The sequence below is a fragment of the Panthera uncia genome, assembly GCF_023721935.1.
Source record: "Panthera uncia isolate 11264 chromosome A1 unlocalized genomic scaffold, Puncia_PCG_1.0 HiC_scaffold_17, whole genome shotgun sequence".
In the NCBI taxonomy this organism is placed as follows: domain Eukaryota; kingdom Metazoa; phylum Chordata; class Mammalia; order Carnivora; family Felidae; genus Panthera; species Panthera uncia.
The window spans coordinates 118,340,704-118,362,504 of NW_026057577.1; the positions used below are offsets into that span (position 1 = coordinate 118,340,704).

General features: G+C 38.4%; 1 protein-coding gene across 1 annotated transcript in view; it reads left to right on the top strand.

Moving 5' to 3' along the window:
* The first annotated feature begins 1,521 nt into the window (after window positions 1-1,521).
* CA1H5orf34 (chromosome A1 C5orf34 homolog) overlaps window positions 1,522-21,801 on the top strand; it is a 32,173-nt gene continuing 11,893 nt past the window's right edge. The window contains exons 1-8 of the mRNA XM_049648105.1: window positions 1,522-2,154; window positions 5,371-5,604; window positions 5,764-5,853; window positions 9,640-10,286; window positions 12,020-12,118; window positions 13,228-13,351; window positions 19,479-19,570; window positions 20,463-20,532. Coding sequence (XP_049504062.1) covers window positions 5,410-5,604; window positions 5,764-5,853; window positions 9,640-10,286; window positions 12,020-12,118; window positions 13,228-13,351; window positions 19,479-19,570; window positions 20,463-20,532 — 1,317 coding nt within the window. The 5' untranslated portion in view covers window positions 1,522-2,154; window positions 5,371-5,409. The remainder of the gene's footprint in view (window positions 2,155-5,370; window positions 5,605-5,763; window positions 5,854-9,639; window positions 10,287-12,019; window positions 12,119-13,227; window positions 13,352-19,478; window positions 19,571-20,462; window positions 20,533-21,801) is intronic.

Sequence of the window (21,801 nt, forward strand, 5' to 3'; positions counted from 1 at the left end):
TCCTAAACATTTTCTTCTGTCACTGTATCTTTGGGCTATTTAATCCTCTCCTAAAGCTTCAGTTAGCAGCTATCAACACTGACTTCCGGATTGGTTTGTTTCTACACTTTTGCTAACTTGCCATTTCCACTAGGACGACTCACAAACTTTAAGTCATGCTATTCCCTAAACTTTGTTTTCTTGCATCCCTCTTATTGATGGCACTGCTACCTATCCACTTGCTCCAACAGAACTGCTGGAACTGTTTTCAATGCCTGTTCAGTCATCCCCAAGACTATCGAATTGATCTAAGTATTTCTTGGAGCTGTGCTCTCCAGACTCAACGGTCTAATCTTGAGTCTGAAATGCCATCTCTCCTGTTGCTTTTTCAGACTATTGGGCTCCCCACATCTGTCCCTACATCCTACAATCCATTCTCTACCCAGCTATTCCAGGTATCTTTCTAAAGTACAAATAGCATCATAAAACCCCCTTGTAGTAAACGGTTAACAAATAGGAGGTTCTTAGTCATTAGAGGGGAAAAAAGGTGGGAACAGGATAGGACCTAAGTACTGTGTGATACAAATTGATGTTACTGGTCAATGAAAACATGGCATCTGAGGGTCCCCTTATTATACTTTACATAAGCTTGAAGTCAATTTGCTTATCAGACTTTCAAAAATGGAGATGAATGTAAGGAGTTAGATTTCTCCCCATTCCTTGCTGTTGCTGCTTTTGCTTAAAGCCGTTGTAATAGTTTACCATTGCCTTTTTTTTTTTTTTTTTAAATGTCTATTTCTGAGAGGGAGAGAGAGAATCCCAAGCAGGTCCCACACTGCCAGTGCAGAGTCAGACTTGGGGCTCAAACCACAAACCATAAGAGTCGGACCCTTAACTAAGGCATTCAGGCACCCCTACCATTGCCTTTAAGATAGAATCCATAATTCATAAAACCATAATGATCTAGCCCTTACTTATCTCTATCACCCCCTTCAGGCTTTCTCTCCCCTAAAAGCCTCTCTCCTCTATAACCGTTCTTAAACCAAACTAGCTTTTTAAGGGTCAAGATCTTTCCTTCGGACCTCAGGGCCCTGTGTTACCTCCGTTTGAAACAGTTTCACCCCCACAGTACCTGGCTAAACCTACCTACCCTTTGGATTTCACTGGAAATACTTCCTCAGCCTCAGGTCTGTCCACTACATGCTCTCACAGACCTCTGTATTCTATTTTAGGAACACTTACTACAACTGTGATCAAATTACAGTCTATTCCTTTCTTTCCAGTTCATCTCCAGTCCTCATCTTCTACCCTGGGTCTCACTCCCTGCTTTATTTCTAAGGTGCCCAGCACATAGTAGGTTCTCCATAAATACTTAATGACAATAAATTTATCGGACACATCTACTTGCTACTTAGGAAAAAAACGCAGATACATAGTTGAAAGATATTTTCTGACACCAAATTAGAAAAAGAAGAGGTCTCTATCTTTGACCCAAGTTTTTTTGGTTTTGTTTTTTTTTTTACAGCTTTATTAAGGTATCATTTTTGTTTAGATGAAATAAGCGTTAGTCCACTAAAATCCACCCATGTGGTTAGCTCTTGGCTGAGCTATCAGATGCTGGTCCTCACGGGAGGAGTCACAACCAGGTGGGGCCGGTTCCAACCTTGGAGTATCTGAAGTAAAGATCAAAGAGGAAGCAACCACATTCAGGACTGGGAACGCCCACCTCCCCTACTTCCGGTCCCGTCCTTTGCTGGGCGCTCGACGGATTGGCCCCCGGAACAGAGGGCGTGCCTGGGCGGGACTTCCGGTCTTTTGGAGAGGAAAGGTGCTTCCGCGGGTTGAGGGAAGATTTGAACTGCTGATTTCCTGTGTTTACTTTGCGGGGAGGTGGTTGGAGTTTCAGCTTTTCTCCCGCTACTGACTCGACGAACGTCTCGGCTAAAAATATTCCCCCTGTGGCCTTATTCCTGTGCGCTTGTCACTGTTTTCTCTCATCAAGAAACATAACTTGTTGGTAATTTGTCAGATTCATGAAATATCCATCGAGAAGCAGTCGTGGGCAGACTTCAAGCATTTTGGCAAATTAAAGCAGGGGCCGTTGATTGGCCTTATTTCCGCGACTTTTCATCTCAGAATTGCCGTGTTGAGTCCAAGACGTTGGTGGTTGTTTTGGTGAGGCTTTTTCTGTAACTACATATTGCCATTTTGAAAAATGAGGTCCAATTGATGTCAAGTACAGACTTGTCAAGTACGGAGATTGTTAAATATACTGTGAGGTAATGTACTGGGTGGTGAAAACAAACAGGAATAAGACGGTAAAGATGAAGCTGAAATGTGGGTTGGAGCCGGATTATGTTTTTTTATGATAGGCTGGGAACTTTAAATATTCCACTGTTTCTTGTGTATGCCTGTTATTTAAGTAAATAACAACTATATCTCAGTAACTTTTTTTTTAATTAAAAACTTGGCCAAACATAGAGATCTTTTCCCATTCTATATTTCTATTTTTTTCTGAAATAGCAAGTAGACATCTGAGATATATATTTCTATTTATATGTGTTAACTATATTTCTATATGTTTACATATATGCAATATGAATACATGTATTGTTATGAATATTTATTGTTCGCTAAACGAACAAGTATGTAATCAAGTGTTGTAAAATGGTTGGTATGGTCTGGATAGTGGAAAGTTTCCTATAACAGCAATACTGGAAATGGATTGGAGAGGGAAGAAACTGGAAGAAGGTCCCAGATAGTTGCAGAAATGAAGGGGAAAGTTGATGAACTGAAATGGAAAAGGAGCCAGGTTCATAAAAGAAACCTACCAAATCAACAAGACATGTTATAGGGCTGTGGAGAGAAATATTGCTAACATTGAGATGCCATTAACTTAAATTGCAAATTCAGGAGGAACAAGAATTTTGAAATTCACTTGCTTATTCTTTCATCATTAAATAAATATTTATTGCACCCTTAGTATTTGCCAGCTATTGTTTTAAATGCCAGGGATACAATGGTGAGTAAGACAGATGAGGCCTGGTTTGATTGAGTTTATACCCTGGTGGGCAAAGTCAAAAAGCGACCAAATGAATAGAATCAGTTTTGATAGTGATAGATGCTATGAGTAAGAAAGATGAAATGGATAAAAAGTGATTGGGAGATGACTGGGAACAATAAAGTCAGGCCTTTGAGGAAGTGATATTTAAGCTTAAATGACAAAGAGCCAGCCATGTGATAAGCCAGGGGAAGGACAGGCTAAGCCGAAAGAACAGTGCAAAGGTTCTGATATAGGAAACATCCTGTTTTAAAAACATTAAAAAGGCCAGTGTAACTAAAGTGTCCTGAACAAGGAGAGAGTTATGAGATGACATTTGGAGAGGAAGATGGGGCCAGATTATGTGGCTGTTATAGGCCATGGTTAGGAATGTCATGTAAGTGCAGAATGGTACATTGTGAGCCAGCATGTGATAGATCTCATTTTTATTTTAAAAGATCTCTGTGGCTATTGTATGTAGCCTGGACTTGAGGGAGGTAAGAATGAAAGTGAAATTAGGGGACGTTGCAGAAGTTGCTTTGGTGGGAGTGATCATGTTCCATTTTGGTCATGTGGATTGAGTTTGATTAATTTAGTCATGTGGATTGAGTGGAACATGAAGAGAGGTCTGTCAGGCAGCTGGAAGCACTGGGAGGGATCTGGTGGATTTGGAAGTTCTCTAGAGAGAAGAAATAAAATTGTGTGGCTCTCCTCAGGAGAGACCATATGGTTTAATGTTTACTTATATTCTGACATATTCTACAGAAGATTATAAGCCAGTCATATGTAGCCAATTACATACATTGAAAGGGGGTGAGACTCTTTTAAAAACCAAGGGTGGATGTAAAAGCAACACGGGTGTATATAGTAAGAAGAGATGAAATGGGGACTGAGGTCAGGTCTTGAATCCTTGATTTAAGAGAATGGTGAAAAGGAATGATTAAACTAAGAACAGAGGTAGGGGTGCTTGGTTGGCTCAGTCAGTAGAGCATGTGACTCTTGACCTCAGGATCATGAGTTCAAGCCCCATGTCAGGTGGGGAGCCTACTTAAAACAAAAAAATCAAAAACAGGTAGATGTGGTGGGGTAAACCATGGCACTCCCCCCCCCTGCTTTTTTTAAAAAAGTAAAAAGGCAGAGGAACACAATTCGGTGCAGAGAAAGGTAGATAACACTATCACAGTGACCAGTTTAGTAGGATGAAGACTGAAGTTACTGGGTGCAGGAAGACATCGGTGACAGTTCTGAATCAGTGCAACAATTCCAGCACGAAGGTGGAAGGAAACTGGATTGCAATGGATTGAAGATGGATGGGAATGAAAGTAGATAATGAGTGGATACTTCACTTGAGAAGTTTTTTGGTAGGAAAAAGGTAAACTGAGGAACGTTACTTTTTTCTGTCAGGTGAAAGTTGATCACCTGAGTGGCAAAAGATAATGTTCTAGAAGGGGTTGGGTTAGTGTTTAGAAAGGAAAGTCTTAAAAAGGATGATGTCCTAGAGGGAGGTGGGTAAGTGTCAGAGAGGATGGGGTTGGTGTTAGAAAGGAATCATAAGATTTATTGAACTTGACATTGCAATACTGGGACTGGCAAATGTGTTCCCTTGTTTAATCCTTGCAACAATCCTGTTACTGTCCCTCATGTTACAAATAAGGGAAACAGACAACTTGAGGCATTTAACTAGCCTAGTAAATTGTAGAGTATGAATGGAACCCAACCCTCTAATTCCCCTTCAGTCATCCCTATATGGAAAGCATAGGTGATGACACATTCTAAAGGTAGGGAAAAAGAAATTGAATTCAGTGAAGTAAGAATGAGTCTAAGACACTCTATGATTAATTAACTTGCTCAGTAGTGACATGGAACTTCTTCCTTAATGTCAGACTAGGGACAAAAATCCAGGTATTGGGATTTCTTTTTCAGTACTCTTTTTTCTTAGGCCTGATAGTTTTGGCCTGCCTTTTGCATGCATTACAAATGATTTGCTGTATTCTTATGCAAAGGTGGAATTTCCTTTTATTTGAAATTAGTTACTGAGCATAGAATTTACAGAATTTAAGCTTCCGGAGAACTAAAGCTATTGAAATTGTAAAGACAGTTATAACTAGGTGGGCTTTCTTCTCCCTCTAGGTTATCTTCCCACCCTGGAGTAAAGCTCTAGGGGGTAAGGCATTGTTAAGGTTGTTAATTTCAGATCATTTAAAAGTATGTAAAGTAATCACTTTTCCCCCAACAAAAATAAATGCAACGGAAATATGTTTTGTTTATGTTCTTAGAAAATGCATTCACTTTTTATGATAGAACTTTTGTACATTAAGGGAACAATTTGTGCTACCCTGTTTCCTATTCAGTCTTCTCCTTGGAAGGACATTTTATCCATAGTCATAGTAATGGCAGCTGAAGTGCGAATGGTACTTTATGAAGATGATTCCGTGCAAGTGCAATATGCTGATGGTTCCAGACTACAGCTTTCTCCTTGTGGCTCTGAATTTTTATTTGAAAAGGCGCCTCCTGTTTCAGCACATCCTTTAGAACGACCAGAAAGAATTCGTCAAAGGACACATTTTGTTATCAGCACTTACCGAGTAAGTAATGGCTTAAAAACAACTCTTTTTGGTACCAGAATATTGGTGAGGTAGTTAGAATATGGAAAGTAATTAGTATTCTAGATTACTGTCACTCTGAATTGATTTTCAAATTATTTTACATTTTTTGAAGGTTATGTTTTGTATTTCTTTCTGTAGGAGGAACTACAGCGAGCCCTAGATTTTCGAAATTCTTTTGCTACTTGCCCTTTTTTATCTGAAAGCATCATACCTTCTGAAAGAAAAAAGGTAATTTTTTAAAGCTTTTTTATAAGTAATATTTGAGGACAAGTAATTAGAAACAGGTAGTTTAATTTTTTTCTTCATGACACTTGGGAATACACACTGCTGTAGAATGCGTAGGCCTATATTGTTCACCAGACTATGATGTTCTGATATGATATATATATATATATATATATATATATATATATGTATATATTTCCATATATATCTTATATTTACATATATATGTGTATATATATATATATATATTTTTTTTTTTAATAAAGTTTATTTACTTAGAGTACGGGTAGGAGAGGGGCAGAGAGAGAAAGAGAGAACACAATCAGGAGAGGGGCAGAGAGAAAGGGAGAGAATCCCAAGCAGGCTCCATGTGTCAGCACAGAGCCTGATGCAGGGTTTGAATTCACGAACCGAGAGAACATGATCTGAGCCAAAATCAAGAGTCAGATGCCCAACCGCTGAGCCACCCAGGCGCCCTGATATGTTATGTACTGATTGAGACCCAGAAGATGCATAGTTCATCTTCCTGACCTTTTCTTTGTAGCCAAAGATTATACTCAGAATTTTTCAGATTAATGACTTTTTATTTTATATTCATATTTTTCTGTTACTAGCAAGGATTTTAGCCTTCTTCCTTTCACATCTGGGTATGAATTAATTTACCGGAACACTGGACATTTTATTTTTATTTTTTATTTAAGGAAACTCTACACCCAGCATAGGGCTCAAACTCACAACCCCAAGCTCAAGAGTTGCAAGCTCTACTGACTGAGCCAGCCGGACGCCTCTAGGTTGATGACTTTTTGATTCTCAGAGGTGTCAAAATTAAGAAATTATGTGGCTGTTTTCAGTAGTTTATGTGCAGTTCGTGTGTAATAGAGATGTGTATATTTGTAGGTATACATATTTTATTTTTTTGCTTATGTTCTATTTTGAACTTTTTTTAATGTTTATTTATTTTTGAGAGAGAGACAGAGAGACAGAGCTTGAGCAGGGGAGGGGCAGAGAGAGAGAGGTAGACACAGAATCTGAAGCGGGCTCCAGGCTCTGCGCTGTCAGCACAGAGCCCAACGTGGGGGTCAAACTCACAAATCACGAGATCGTGACCTGAGCCGAAGTTGGACACTTAACCAACTGAGCCACCCAGGCGCCCCTGAACTTTTACGAATAATAATAATGATAGCTGTCATTTATTGAGGATTTACTATGTGCCAAGAAATAGGAATGATATTAAAAATATTTAATAACACCAGTATGGCATGGGTCTCTGATAATCAAAGTGGGTATTTAGCCAGTCAGAATAGGTATATTGGCTGGATGTCATCCCCTTTATATATAGCTGAGGGAACTAAATCTCAGAGAGTTTACCTAACCTTGTTCATGGACATTTTCTAAGAGGTAGTCAGGATTTGAACTCAGTCTATTTGACTCTGAAGACTGTCTTCTTTTTTTTTTTTTTAAGACTATATCTTTTAATTACTTTCCACTACTCGATAATGACAAAGGAGCCAAGAAAAATCGTAAGCTGTCATTTAGTGTATAAGGCTATTTTTCCACTATCTTTTGAGTAACTTTATTTGTTGAAACTGCAGTTTGCTGCTGATAGGGTTATTAGATAATCTAATTCTAGAAGAGAGAACTCTCTTAACTGACCACCCTTACAAGCCAGCTTTGCCATCAGTGAATACTGTACTAACATCTGTACATATAAATAGCAGTGTAGGTTTAAGAGGCTTTCTTTTCTAAATTTAAAGTTTTATATAAATGAAAGCTGAAATGTTTACCTGTTCGCAAAATTAATTGGCTAAAAGACCGTTAATGTGATAACGGCTGGTTTTATCTTATATGGAGAGATGCCATAGTTACTGGCACCTGTCATGAGTCTGTGCTATTGGTCAGGATCAGTTTACTTTTGAGTAATTCAGTTTTTAAAAATGTTGCTTTTTTTAGGGGCACCTGGGTGGTTCAGTTAAGCGTCTGACTTCAGCTCAGGTTGTGATCTCACAGTCCGTGGGTTTGAGGCCCGCGTCAGGCTCTTTGCTGACAGTTCAGAGCCTGGAGCCTGCTTTGGATTCTGTGTCTCCCCTCTCTCTGCCCCTCCCATGCTCATGCTCTGTGTCTCTCTGTCTCTCAATAATAAATAAACGTTAAAAAAAAATGTTGCTTTTTAAACAACCTAGAATTTTTTATTTAACTTAATTAATTAATTATTATTTTTAATGTTTATTTATTTTGAGAGAGAACAAGCTGGAGAGGGGCAGAGAGAGGCAGAGTGAGAAGAATCCCAAGCAGGCTTCATGCTGTCAGCCCAGAGCCTGACATGGGGCTTGAACTCACAAACTATGAGATCATGACCTGAGCCAAAATCAAGAGTTAGACACTTAACCAACTGAGCCACCCATGTGCCCTGCTACCTAGAATTTATTTTAGCATATGGTATGCTAGGTGCTTTCTAGGATAGATAGTCTTAGTGTATTTGCTAACCCTTTGAGAGTACCATTTATTTTTATTTTTTTAAGTTTATTTATTTATTTGAGGGAGAGAGAGAAGGAGAGAGCTTGTGCGTGCTTTGGGGAGAGGCAGAGAGGGAATCCCAGCAATCTTTGTGCTGTCAGAGCAGAGCCTGAAGTGGGGCTTGAACTCATGAACCATGAGATCATGACCTGAGCCGAAATTAAGAGTCAGACGCTTAACTGACTGAGCCACCCAGGTCCTCTCTAGTACCATTTATTAAATCATTCTCCCTTTCCCTCCTTGTTCTGAAAGGTTATGTTATTACGTGTAGCATCTTAAGATGTGGTTGATTCTGTTTCCATATTACCTGAGTTGCTCTGTCAGTGATTTCTATACTAGTTCCATACTAATCATTTAAGTTATGATTGCTTTTAATATAGTATTGTTTGTAGTGATGTTTGTACATGGTAGTTAGTGCTGGTCTTCCCTCAGTATTCTTTTTCAGAGTAGGCGTTTGAGAAGCGTTGAAAATCTTTTTATTTCTGATTCATTGAACATTTTAAACAAAAATGTCTAACGCTAAATATAGTCAGGATAATTTTTTTATTTTTCTTCTCATTCTTTTTAAAAAATATCGATCGATTGATTGATTGATTGAGAGAAAGAGTGCACACATGTGAGCATGGGAGGGACAGAGAGGGAGAGAGAGAATCCCAGGCAGGCTCCACAAACCTGTTGTAGGGCTCTAGCTCACAAACTGTGAGATCATGACCTGAGCTGAAATCGAGAGTTAGATGCTTAACTGACCAAGCCACTGACAGGCACTCCTTTTCTATCTCTTTCTCTCTTTTTTTTAATGTTTATTTTTAGAGAGAGAGAGAGAATGAGAGAGAGAGAGAGAGAGAGAGAGAGAGAGAGAATGAATGAGTAGGGGAGAGGTAGAGAGAGGGAGACAGAATCCAAAGCAGGCTCCAGGCTCTGAGCTGTCAGCACAGAGCCTGACACCGGGCTCAAACCCATGAAGCTTGAGATATGACCTGAGCCGAAGTCAGACGCTTAACCAAATGAGCCACTCAGGCGTCCCTTCTCTCTCATTCTTTGTGTGTGTGTGTTTTACATCTCTCTCTGTAAGAGAGATAATCTTAATATCAAATATTCTTTAGAAAACCATATATATAGACCAACACCTGGCTCTCCATTTTTCATTCTCTCTAGATAGTAAAACACAAACAAAACTTTTAAGAGCTTTCTTATACAATATGTAAGCATCGAATGTATGGAAACATTGGACTGCTGGCAAAATACTCCCCGTCTCTCTTTGTCTCCTCAACTCAGCGTATCTTCATTGACTTCTCAGAAGTCAGATGGCCCAGTCCTGATACTGATGATGGCATGCTGTGTATGCAGAGCGGCACCGTGAAGATATCATCATTAGATGGGCATGCATACCTTTGTCTGCCGAGATCGCAGCTTGAATTTACAGTACATTTTTTGTGTAAAGTAAGCCAGAAGCCAGATTCATCTATAGTATTGTCAGAAAAGAAGATTCAAGCCAGAAAGGACAAACTAGATGAAACAGCAGGCAAAATCTGTACATATGGAAGTTTATCAAGACAGAGACTGAAGAATAAAGAAAACGAACTTTACTATCAGACCATGAAATCCAAGGAACCTTTGGAGAAAAAGAGCTGTGTAAATGGAGCCGAAGGGAGTGGCGAGCCACCTCTGCCTGGTACAAAACACACGTGTGTATACACGTGGGTGAAACAATGCTGGCCTGTGGCCTCCTGTCCAGAGGAATGGAAATATCCCTTGTCTTTAGCACTGCATTTGCATAATAAAATCAGCAGTGTGTCTAGAATTGATGCAGCCATCACCCAGAATAAAACTTTGACTTCTGATATTTCAGAGGAAAGAGGAAAAGAGGTTTCTGTTCTTCCCAGGGCCCTGTTACTCAGCTGTCCTGTCCCACACCTGCACAGGTAATGGAAGAACGGCTTATTTGTCATAAAGCTCTTGTCAGAGCCAGTCTTTATCTAAAGATAATTTTTCTTTTGTAATCATCTGCTACCATTCATAAGGAAAGTTCACTCAGTGAGCCAAAACTTTGCTAGTAACCGATAGTAAAGAATTTCCCTAGCCAATGTGTTCCTTATGTGTCTTACTCTGTGTCCACGCATTGAGTGGTTATGGAAGGCTGACTATACGCTATATACTTTGTTAAGCACAGAGACTATAGAGATGTCTAAGCTATAGTCCCTGCTTTTTAGGAGCTTAGACTCTATTAAGGTCACTGTCACTGACAAGATGGTTAAAGTGTGGTAAGTAGTGGCACAGGGCTCTGGCAGTGAGCACAGAGAAGCCTCAGCTGCACCCAGTGGAGCCCGTTACCTTGTAGCTGGAGCATGGTTCCGACCAGTTGATGAGCATGGGTTCTTTCTTTCATACCTAGTCTCAGAGGCCACCCCTGTCTTTGGTTAGCTGACTATAAATCTATTTATGGAAATTTTTTGAAAAAAGGGGTAAACGTGGAGAAGCCTCTGAACACCAAATATAAACCTTTTCTCTCCCTAAGAGGTGAATAAGCTAATGGTTACAGATTTGTAACATGAACTTCCATAAGTAGTAGAGTAATAATGGTAATAGCTAACACAAAGCGCGTATGTGCCGGGCACAGCTCTACTGTAGCTACTTGATTCTCATAGTAGCTCCATGAGGAAAGCACTGTCATTGCCCCATTTTGTTGAGGAATCTGAGACACAGGAACGTGAAATAATCTGAGCAGGGTCACGTAGCTAGTGCTTGTAGAATTGGGGTTTGAGCCCAGGTAGTCTCCCAATATGTATGTATTTTTTATTTAAATACATATTTTAAATATGATTTTTCAGGCTGGTCATGATTATTTGGTTAAAATTGAAAGTTCTAGTATTATAAGTACACACTGAAAGAGATTTAGGCTTCTAAATTAACAATTTTCAGTAACTTGCCACTAACTTTGGATTAAAATCCATTATCTTTAAACATGGTTTAACAGGCCTTCCATTTTCTGGTCTCTTCCTACGTCTATGATCCTCACCACGTTTGCCCTTGCTTTTTCTGCTCTTGCTAAACTGGACTTTTTACAATCTCTAGAATGCCTGTTCAAGCTTGGTTTCACCATTGCACCCACTCTTTCCTCTGCGAGGAGCACTCCTTTACCTTTCTCAGTTTGCTGACTTGTGCACGTCTTCTGGTCCCAGCACAAGCCTTTCTTCCTTAGGGTGGTTATCCCCAAGTTCCTAGACAGGATTAGGTTCTTCTACGTGTCCATAGCATCCAGTAATTCTCTTTTCTTTGTGTTCAGTGTTTACTACTTAACATCCCTGCTTGATAGGAATCTTCCCTGAGGGCAGTGACCATGTCTGCTTTTTTGGGTGTTATATCTGCAGTGTGCATAGCATAGATATTGCGGGAAATATTTGTTGTTTGGATCCTTAATTTATGTAATTGTGCTGAGATTGAATAAGAAGATTGTTAAAAATACTGAAGGAAAAAAATCCATGGAAAAATAGGATTAGTTTTCAGTTCCTTCATACACTTTTATATTAATTTTTACTTTTCTTGGATCTAACAAGTTAAGCCAGAAATAAATGTTACAGTTGCCCTATTTGGTTGATTTCTAAAGGTAATTTTGTTGAGCAACCAGAATTAATAGCTTGTATTTTGTCCTTCACAGGTGGAATTTTTGTGATTCACTTTCACAAGGACAGTTTGATGAAGAATATTCCTATCCTGAACTAGTGAAAGTGGTTTGGTACAAAGGTGTGACTTATCGGTAAGGCACCAGTGTTGGAAGTATTTAGTGATGTCTGAAGGGATGGGACTAGTCTTGCAGACAGACTCCCACAAAAGGACACAGTTTGGCTAGGGCCATCATTCTTATGTTTGGTCCTACGTTTTATAGGTCTTAAAACTTAGTTTTATTAGTGCACACAGGAGTCTTGTGACTAATTCACATTAACCATATTCACAAGATTTTTGTGACAACTCCAGAGCCAGTGAGGCTTAGTTTTGCTACTGAATGAAATACTTAGGTCAGTTATTTAGGATACCCCTTCCAAGCATCGGGGGATCTAGTTGTCTGAATTAGTCACATCAAAATGTTGCCTATTGAGCATGGAATTAGAGAAGATTAGAGGCTCCTCTGTGTCTGCACTATTCCATTGAATTATCCCTACCCCACCACAAAGTACACCTCTCTAGTGACTAGAATACTAATGTTGGCTAGATTCAGGGTTTTACTTCTATAAATAATGCTAGAATAGCATTGTAAGATTTTGTTCTTAGGGCTTTCCTTTTCTTGCATGAAAGCCCATCCCCTTCTGACAATATATTCTTCATATATTTCTCAGTAAAAACTGACTTGGCTGAAGTTTTGTACATTATATATACCCACTACCTTGATTATACTTGGCTACTTCAAATATGATTAGTCACCTTCTCTTAGGGATGGCTCCTTTTACACATGGCTAATCTCATTCATCAGGTATAGATTCTACTAGTTTGATTACTAAAGGATTATCTTATTTTCAGGCTCTGGTGTTGTCATATTTAACTCCTTTGCAGTGGGCATTTCTTTGGTGACTAGTATATGCCAGCTACTATGATTGGCAGAAGGGACACCAGGATGGTAAGATGCCTGACCTCCAGAAACTAGGCTTAGCTGTTGAAATAGATACATTAACTGATTCTGTGTGTTCTGTTTATTTTTTGCAAAAAATTTAATTTAGCCAGTTGGGTGCAAAGTATGAAATTATCTGTTTTGCTGGATAGGCAGAATTCCATATAGTACTTTGCTTTATTATTTTTTCTTTTTTGATTGCTCTCATTTATGTTTTAATCTTAATTAGAAAAAAAAATTTAATGATTACTTTTCTTCCTTAGACTTACCCATAAAAATGTGAACTCAATAGAGATTTATCCTGGAGATGGCTCTGTTTTCAAATCTGAGGGAGCTCATTTTGGGAGCTATTTTACTTATTATTCCATTCAGGAACGATCAGAAGAGGTAAGCTGACAATGAGTTTTCAGCTCAAAAAGGCTTTTGTATATAGCTCTTTCTAAATAATTCTGAACATACATAGGAAATTTGATCTTTATATAATATTGCTTGCCTACTACTATGCAGTCTGGAGAGTTAATACAACGTTACTGCCAGCTGTGGCACAGTGATTACTAACCACCTTATGTTTATTGCATTCTCCTCCTGTATTCTGCCAGTCATTTGCCTAAGTAATTTCCATTTATTTTTTTTTTTTAAGATTTTATTTTTAAGTAATATCTACACCCAAGGTGGGGCTTGCACTTACAACCCCGAGATCAAGAGTTGCACACTGTACTGACTGATCCAGCCAGGTGCCCTAATTTGTGTTTAAATCAGAAGTTAAATTTAAATTTCTTATGTCATAGAATTCATCAATACTAAAACCAGCAGCATATCTTTGAATTAATATATGCACATTAAAAGCACATTCTTTTTTCCCCACCATGTAATTATTTGCATGTTTAAAATACCTCTTAACTCCTGAATCTTTATATACAAGTAGAAAGTTGAACAAGGTTGTTCTCTGTTGTTGAAATAGTGAAATATAACGATATATTTAATATATCAGGCCGAAATGTAATCATATGGATATATTGTCAATAGTCTAAATTTGCTTGTTCCCAATCTGACATTTGACATCCACCCTTATGTATGGATCACCATGGTATCACATGGCTTTGCTTTGCAGAATGGAACATAATATATATGTTTTCTTTTTATATTACAGTGTGGAATTTTGGGTGATAAATTGTTTATCACTTGTTCCATCTGTACTTCCACTGCTCCCTCCACTCCCTATTTATTTTTAAGTAAATCCCAAATATCTGCATTCATTAAAATTTTAGAATGAATATTTCATTCATTTTATATATGTGTGTGGGGGGGGTATGTATCTGTGTGTGTATATATATATACACACACACACACATACACACATACACACATACATACATACATGTATGCAGATTCCCCACTGGGTCCATTTGTAAGAAAGTATTCATTTATTCAATCAATACATCTTAACTGAACCTTCCTAGGCAGGCACTCTGCCAAACACTGGGTGAAGACAAAGAACTCCTTCCCTCAAGGGTTCAAAGTTTAGTAGTCAGACAGGCCAAGAAGCACATGAAATGAAAGCATGACCACTGCTGTGTGTGCGTGTGCGTGCTTGTGCGTGTGTGTGTGTGTGTGTGTGTGTGTGTGTGTGTGTAGTACATGAGATCATCAAGTAAACAGGCAAATAGAGTGGGTGTGTGCAGTTACACTGCTGACTGCTGTGTATTGAGAGTTTGAAAAAGTACAAGATAAATACTGTACATCTTCCTGGAGCTTCATTTTTACTCAGAGGTGTCAGGGGGAGGGATGATAATTTTCATACTGAAGCAAACATATCATGGAGGAGAACATGAGCTTTGGGATAAAACAGAACTTCCAGATGACCTGTGCCTTTGTGGTAGACTGCTGAGGGCTTCACTCTCAGACCTCTGTCCACTTGAGTAAGAGATTTGGAAACAATTGGCTGTCTTTTCAGGAGAGAATTATTTGCTTCTTACTTTAACCCATACTCTAAAAATAAATTCCAGAAGGGTTAAAGGGCTAAATGTAAGAAACCAAAGTTTATCATTGTTAGAAGAAAATCTAGAAGAACAGTGTTTATAATCTTGGGGGAGGGGAGGTCTTCTTAAATACAGTACAAAACACCAGAAGGCACAAAATAAAAGTTTGGTAACCTTGGTAAACTTACGTTAAATTTTAAATATTTAATTTTTGTTAAATTAGATAAAGCCAAAAAGTCAAAGGTCTGGAAAAAACTATTCTGTACTATAAATCAGTAATAAAAAGACCAAAAAAATAAAAACCTCTCATAGAAAAATGAATAATGGTTAAGCCATAGAAAAGGCAATATAAATAACTTATAAACTGCTTGCATCAAAGAAATGCAAATTAAAATAACAACAACATAACATTTTTCACTCATCAAATTATCAAAAGGTTGTTAATATCTATTGCTGGCAAGGGTGCGGGGAAAAGGGTGCTTTCGTAGTACTGGGTTGGAGTGTAAATTGATTTAGCCTTCGTGAAGGACAGTTTGATAATACCAAGTTAAATTGGCTAGAAATTCTGCCTCTAGGTATCTATCATAGAAGAATATTAACACATATATATACAAAGAAATACAGCCAAGGATATGGAGTGTGGCATTGTTTGTAGGAGCGAAACACTAGAAGCAATCTAAATGTTCCTCAGTAGAGAGATGGTGAAATGAGAGATGGTCAGATTACAGGGTGCTTTTGTGGTGGCTTAAAAGAATGAGGAAGACATAGATGCATAGAGAGATGGAAAGATCTTCAAGGCACTGTGAAAAAAGAAAGTTGCAGAAGAACATGTACAACAATATCTTCTGTGTAAAAAACAAAAACAAACCCCAAACCCAAATATGTTACTGTGTATAATACACATGTAAATGCACAGGGAAAGATTTGGGCAGGTAAAAACCAAACTGAAGCAGTTACTTTTAGGCGGGAGGAGCAGGGAGTGTGGGATTTTGTGAGGGAGGAAAAGTAGGGAGGGACTTAAATGTATTTTCTTAACTTTCTTTTTTTCCAAAAACATAAAATAAAATAGTAATGTACTGTTACTTGCATAATTAAAATTCTAAGTAGGAAAGATTGTCAAGGGCTCATGATGTAAGTGCTCTCATAGAGATAAGAATGTGGTGCTTTAGGACCACATAAGGGGAGGGGCACCTGACCCAATTTTGTAGAAAAGTCAACTGCAGGAAGACACGGCTGAGCTAGGAGATTTTCTTTTCCTTTCCTTTTTAAGTAATATCTACATCCTGTGTGGGTTTCAGACTCACAACCCTGAGATCAAGAGTCGGATGCTGTATCGACTAAGCCAGCCAGGTATCCCCAGGACCTATACTTTTAAAGGAGTTATACAAAAGAGGGATGAAGGTTGGAGGAATATATCACTGAGGGAACTACTTGTCCAACTCTTTGCATGTCTGGCTTCCTATCATTAACATTTCTATTTAAATGTCATCTCCTGGGGCACCTGGGTGGCTCAGTCGGTTAAGAGTCCGACTTTGGCTCAGGTCATGATCTCACAGTTCGTGAGTTCGAGCCCTGCATCGGGCTCTGTGCTGACAGCTTAGAGCCTGGAGCCTGCTTCAAATTCTACGTCTCCCTCTCTCTCTGCTCCTCCCCTGCTCATGCTCTGTCTCTCTCTCCTTCAAAAATAAATAAAAACATTACAAATAAATAAATAAATGTCATCTCCCAACTGTCCAAATTAAAGGAGCTACCTTTGACACTATCATGATACCCTCCTCTTTTCTTCTTCAACTTTTTTTTTTTTTTTTTTTTAATTTATTTTTGGGACAGAGAGAGACAGAGCATGAACGGGGGAGGGGCAGAGAGAGAGGGAGACACAGAATCGGAAATAGGCTCCAGGCTCTGAGCCATCAGCCCAGTCCTCTTTTCTTCTTCATAGCAATTAGTGCTATGTGACATTTTCTTACTGATCAATGTTTGTTTGCTAACCCACTCTAGAAGTAAGCACTGTCTTGTTCAACGCAGTATTATTGCTAGAGCATAGAACAGGTAGATAAACTCACCTAACTGGAGGCTAGAGCCTGGGGCAAGGATGGAGTGTTGAAGGAAAAGAAAATGCTATAGATAGAGAATGCTGTAAAGAGAGTATTGAGGGGAATTTCCAGGGAAGAGACTAAACCACTAAGTTGAGCCAGCTCATAAATGGGGCATGAGAAACCATACTGCTTTTGCACAAGTGCTGAAGGATTAAAATATGGAAGTGACATCATATTTTTGCTAGGTCATTTCAGAGGAAGATAAACTGGAGTGGGAAAGAGATAGTAGACCAGTTAGAGGACATTGATAGCAGTTCAGGGAAGAAAGTATGAGGAACCAGGCAGTGGTAATGAGAATGAAAAGCTAGGAATGGACACGAATATTAAGGAAACAGAACTGATGACTGACTGGATATTGGGGATGAGGAAGGGGTTGAAAATGATGGCAAATTGTTGAATAAATCAATGAGTGGTGGTGCCAGGCTCTGTGTTAAACCAAAATTTTATCAAGTCTAAATTGTTTTGATGACGGTTGCTTTTGATCTTACCAGGAGGTGTCAATAAAACATTTAAATTCTTTTATATCTCAAACTCACCTACCTGAAAGTAAGATACTCTTAAGATGCATCCAGATTTCAAAGAGGCTAAATTAGGAAAACTGAGTATCTTAGAATTGAAATAGGGTAGTGGAAAAGACAAGAACTCTCAAGGAACTCAGTGTCCAATGAAGAAAGATGTAAATAGTTAAAATGCATTAGTTTGAGTGCCTATCATGTACTAAGGCACATTGCTAACAAATGCTAGGGATTCAGACAGAGGTCAGAAGAACAGATACAGCCCCTACCTTCAGGAAGCCCCATTCTAGCAGGGAAGACAGACACTTAATAAAAAAACTATGAAATTGAAATTATGATGAAAACCAAAAAGCAAGAGTGGTGGGTGCGGTGCTTGTGGACATAAGTAGGGGATTTCACCTATTCTGGGTAATGGCTTCCTGAGAGCAAAGAAACGCAGGAGTTAGACAAAGGAAGATGATGGAGGAGAGAGCTGAGATCCAGGTAGAGAGAACACACCACAGGTAGATCTGAAGTAGAGAAGGAGAAAATGCAGATTTTGAAATGAAGGTAATTCCATTTTTGACACGTTGAAGTTGAGATGTCTTTGTGATATTCAGTGGAGAAGCCTCATAGAGATTTAGATATTCAAGTCTATAGTCCAGGATAAAAGAGGAGGGACTATTTTTTGAGTAACTACTCTATGCTGAATTCTGGCCTGGGTGCTTTATATATGTATTACATCATTAATGCTCAAAACAATCTAGATGGTAGGTAGTATCCCCATTTCACAGGTTATAGGCACTGAGGTTTACAAAAAGTTGCGTAAACCTGTCCGTCATTATAGTTAGTAAGAGGCACCTGTGATTTGAATCCAGCTTTGTCTTCAAAGCCTGTCTTCTCTCACTGATGGTAAAGTATATATGGGGACTATGTTCTCTTGTGGTTCAAATTAGATCTGTACAAGCCCTCAAGCCTTAAAGGCTTAAAAAAAAAAAAAAAAGTCTGAGAAAGGATACTCAAAAGGAATAACAAATTTTTTTTTTAATTCAGAAAGCTGAGCTTGTAAATAATGTTGTCTTCTATAAACTGTAGCGATAGTTCTTCCATTAATAAAATATGGCAAAATTGTATATTTGTTCAATTACAATTGTGTTTTTGTTTTTTAAAGTTTATTTATTTTGAGAGAGCGAGAGCAGGGAAGGGGCAGAGAGATAGAGAGAGGGAGAGAGAATCCCAACCAGGCTTTGCACTATCAGCACAGAGCTTAACATGGGGCTCAAATTCATGAAATGTGAGATCATGACCTGAGCCAAAATCAAGAGTTGGACACTTATGGGGCGCCTGGGTGGCTCAGTCGGTTAAGCATCCGACTTCAGCTCAGGTCGTGATCTCGCGGTCCGTGAGTTCAAGCCCCGCGTCGGGCTCTGTGCTGACAGCTCAGAGCCTGGAGCCTGTTTCAGATTCTGTGTCTCCCTCTCTCTGACCCTCCCCTGTTCATGCTCTGTCTCTCCCTGTCTCAAAAATAAAAAAAAAAAACGTTAAAAAAAAATTAAAAAAAAAAAAAAAGAGTTGGACACTTAACCTACTGAGCCACTTAGATGCCCCTGTTTTTGTTTTGATCTAAAGGGGAAAGGCAGCTTATAAGTTTTCTGCTAATGTGTAGGAAAATTAGTTCTGTTGCTATATTAATTTAAATATAGCCAAAACTTAAATTGGACAGTATGTTATAGGGTATTAGAATATAACTTCTGTAACTATCCATAAGGAATGCTAGACTTAAAAAAAATGGGACAATGGAAAAGCATAAAATACCTTTAAAAATATTATGGGCTTTTGGTTAAGTTAAAATAACTGCTTGCCTTGTCACAATGTAAATACATATTTCAAGAAAAAATAATAATGGCCAACATTTATTATTGAGATATTTTAAATTAATTTTCAGAAAGAAGAGAAAACTTATTCAGTAAATAACCTTCCTCCTGATAGACCAGGAAGTCTGTTCTCTGTGTGTTCTCTAATTAAACAGGCAACCAGGTAAGTTTTTCACATTCACCTGACTGAAGTGTTGTGTCTGAGAACCCTGATACATTTTCTAGTGGTTAGGGTAAGAGTAAGAAATGGTAGGTACAGTGGAAATATGTGTCTTTGGTAAAATCTGTCAGCTTTTCTGGTCTCTTCATCCACAAAATAAGGTAATCACATCATTGTAAGAGTACTGCTGGCTTTGAAATTTAAAGTTAAATGTGGAGAAGCATCCATATATAGCAAGCATGCACAGTTAGGAAGTAAGTGCCTTTTCTCTGGGTGAGTGCATCCTTATGGTGTCTTGGAATCAAGTTAAGGATTTGATGATAATTTAAAATTTTCATATACTTTATTATCCTCAGAGTAATAAAGATTCTGAGAGTATACAGAAGATGAAGTGCAGTTCAGTTCTTCGGTTCATATGTTTTTTTAAAATTCTAATTAATCTGTGGCAGTCAGAAGCATGAAAGTGTATTCCTGAATTAAATTATTAATTTTTTCAAACTTATGTCTAAGCAACTTCCAGAGTAGATTTGAAGGAACAGAATTGGTAATTTGATTTTTTATGGATAGTTGATTCACCTCCCCAGCACTCTTAGACTACACTAAACCTTTCAGGTGCTGTGAAACCATCACCTCCTAGAAAGGAGCACCTGAAAATTGTCTCCATTTGGAGTCATTTCATTACTAAAAATGAGAGGAGTAACCTATGTAAGATTAACACAAAGGGAAGCAATCACCTTCTAGGGGATTAAGGACTTCTGGAAGAAAGGAGTTCCAAATGTATTTTAGTGGAAATGAATTACTTGCCTAACATGTTGTATAGCAGTAAGAATGCATTGCTAGAATTGGAAAATGTGATTATTTGCAAATGTTTAAGCAGTATTTTTCATGTTCACAGAATTCTTCAGCACTGTGCGAAGACAAGGCTTTCTTTAAGCCATAACTATCGTATATGCTGCTGGAAAATGGTATCTTAAAATTATTATTATTTATTTATTTATTATTTTTGAGAGAGAGAGAGTGTACATACGCAAATGCACATGGGGGAGGGGCAGAGAGAGAGGAGACAGAAGGTCCAAAGCGGGATCTGCACTGATAGCAGAAAGCCCTATGCAGGGCTCGTACTCACAAACCGCGAGATCACGACCTGAGCTGAAGTCGGACATTTACCTGACTGAGCCACCCAGGTGCTCCAAAATTATATATATTTATTTATTTATTTTTGAGGGAGAGAGAGAGAGAGAGAGAACTCATGTGAGTGGGAGAGAGGCATAGGGAGAGGGAGACAGAATCTCAGATAGGTTCTACACCTATCTGTACACCTATCTACACCGCAGGAGCCCAGCGCCAGGCTAGGTCTCATGTCCTTGAGACCATGACCTGAGCTGCAATCAAGAGTCAGATGCTCAACCAGCTGACAGATCGTGAGCGGTAGAGGGGCAGGGAGAGAGAGAGGGAGACACAATCTGAAGCAGGCTCCAGGCTCTGAGCTGTCAGCACAGAGCCCAATGTGGGGCTTGAACTCACAAACTGCAAGATCATGACCTGAGCTGAAGACGGATACTTAACTGACTGAGCCACCCAAGCATCCCTATTAAAATTATTTTAAAAGCAAGATTTTTAAAATTGTTTTATTGTTTACATACATACCTCTAAGTTCAAGTTACTTTCATTGAAGTCATGTGAGAAATTCTTTGTAACATTAATATTGGTTTATTCAGAAAAATATCCACTTACTAGATAAACACTGCAAAATCTGGCTCTTATGTTATACTTTGCCTATAATTTGTTTTGTTTCTTTTTTCTCAGTGGAGGGGGAAGGGCAGGGAAATTGATAAGATTTGAAGTATGTCAAAATGTGGTTATTATAAACTATGATAGTACAGTATTCTACTCTGTTTCTATAACAGTAAAAGTAATTTCTTTAACATGGACTTAAAGGAAGTGATTCTCAAACTTTGAATTCTGTATCTGTACTAATTTAATTATAAACCTATATGTTGCTGTACTTCCTAAGTTTTGTCTGTGTTCTAAAATTCAGAACATGGACTTTTCAAAGACTAGAACTTAATCTGCTTGTAATAGACTAATTTGGCTATCCACTTCTGGAAAAGTGAAGACATATATAAGGATTCTACAATATTCAACTTCTGAATAAAGTTGCCTCAGAGTTTATTAATCATTTAAGTCTTATCAATGGATAACTCTCTTTCCTGCTGTTTTTGTTTACTTGGTTT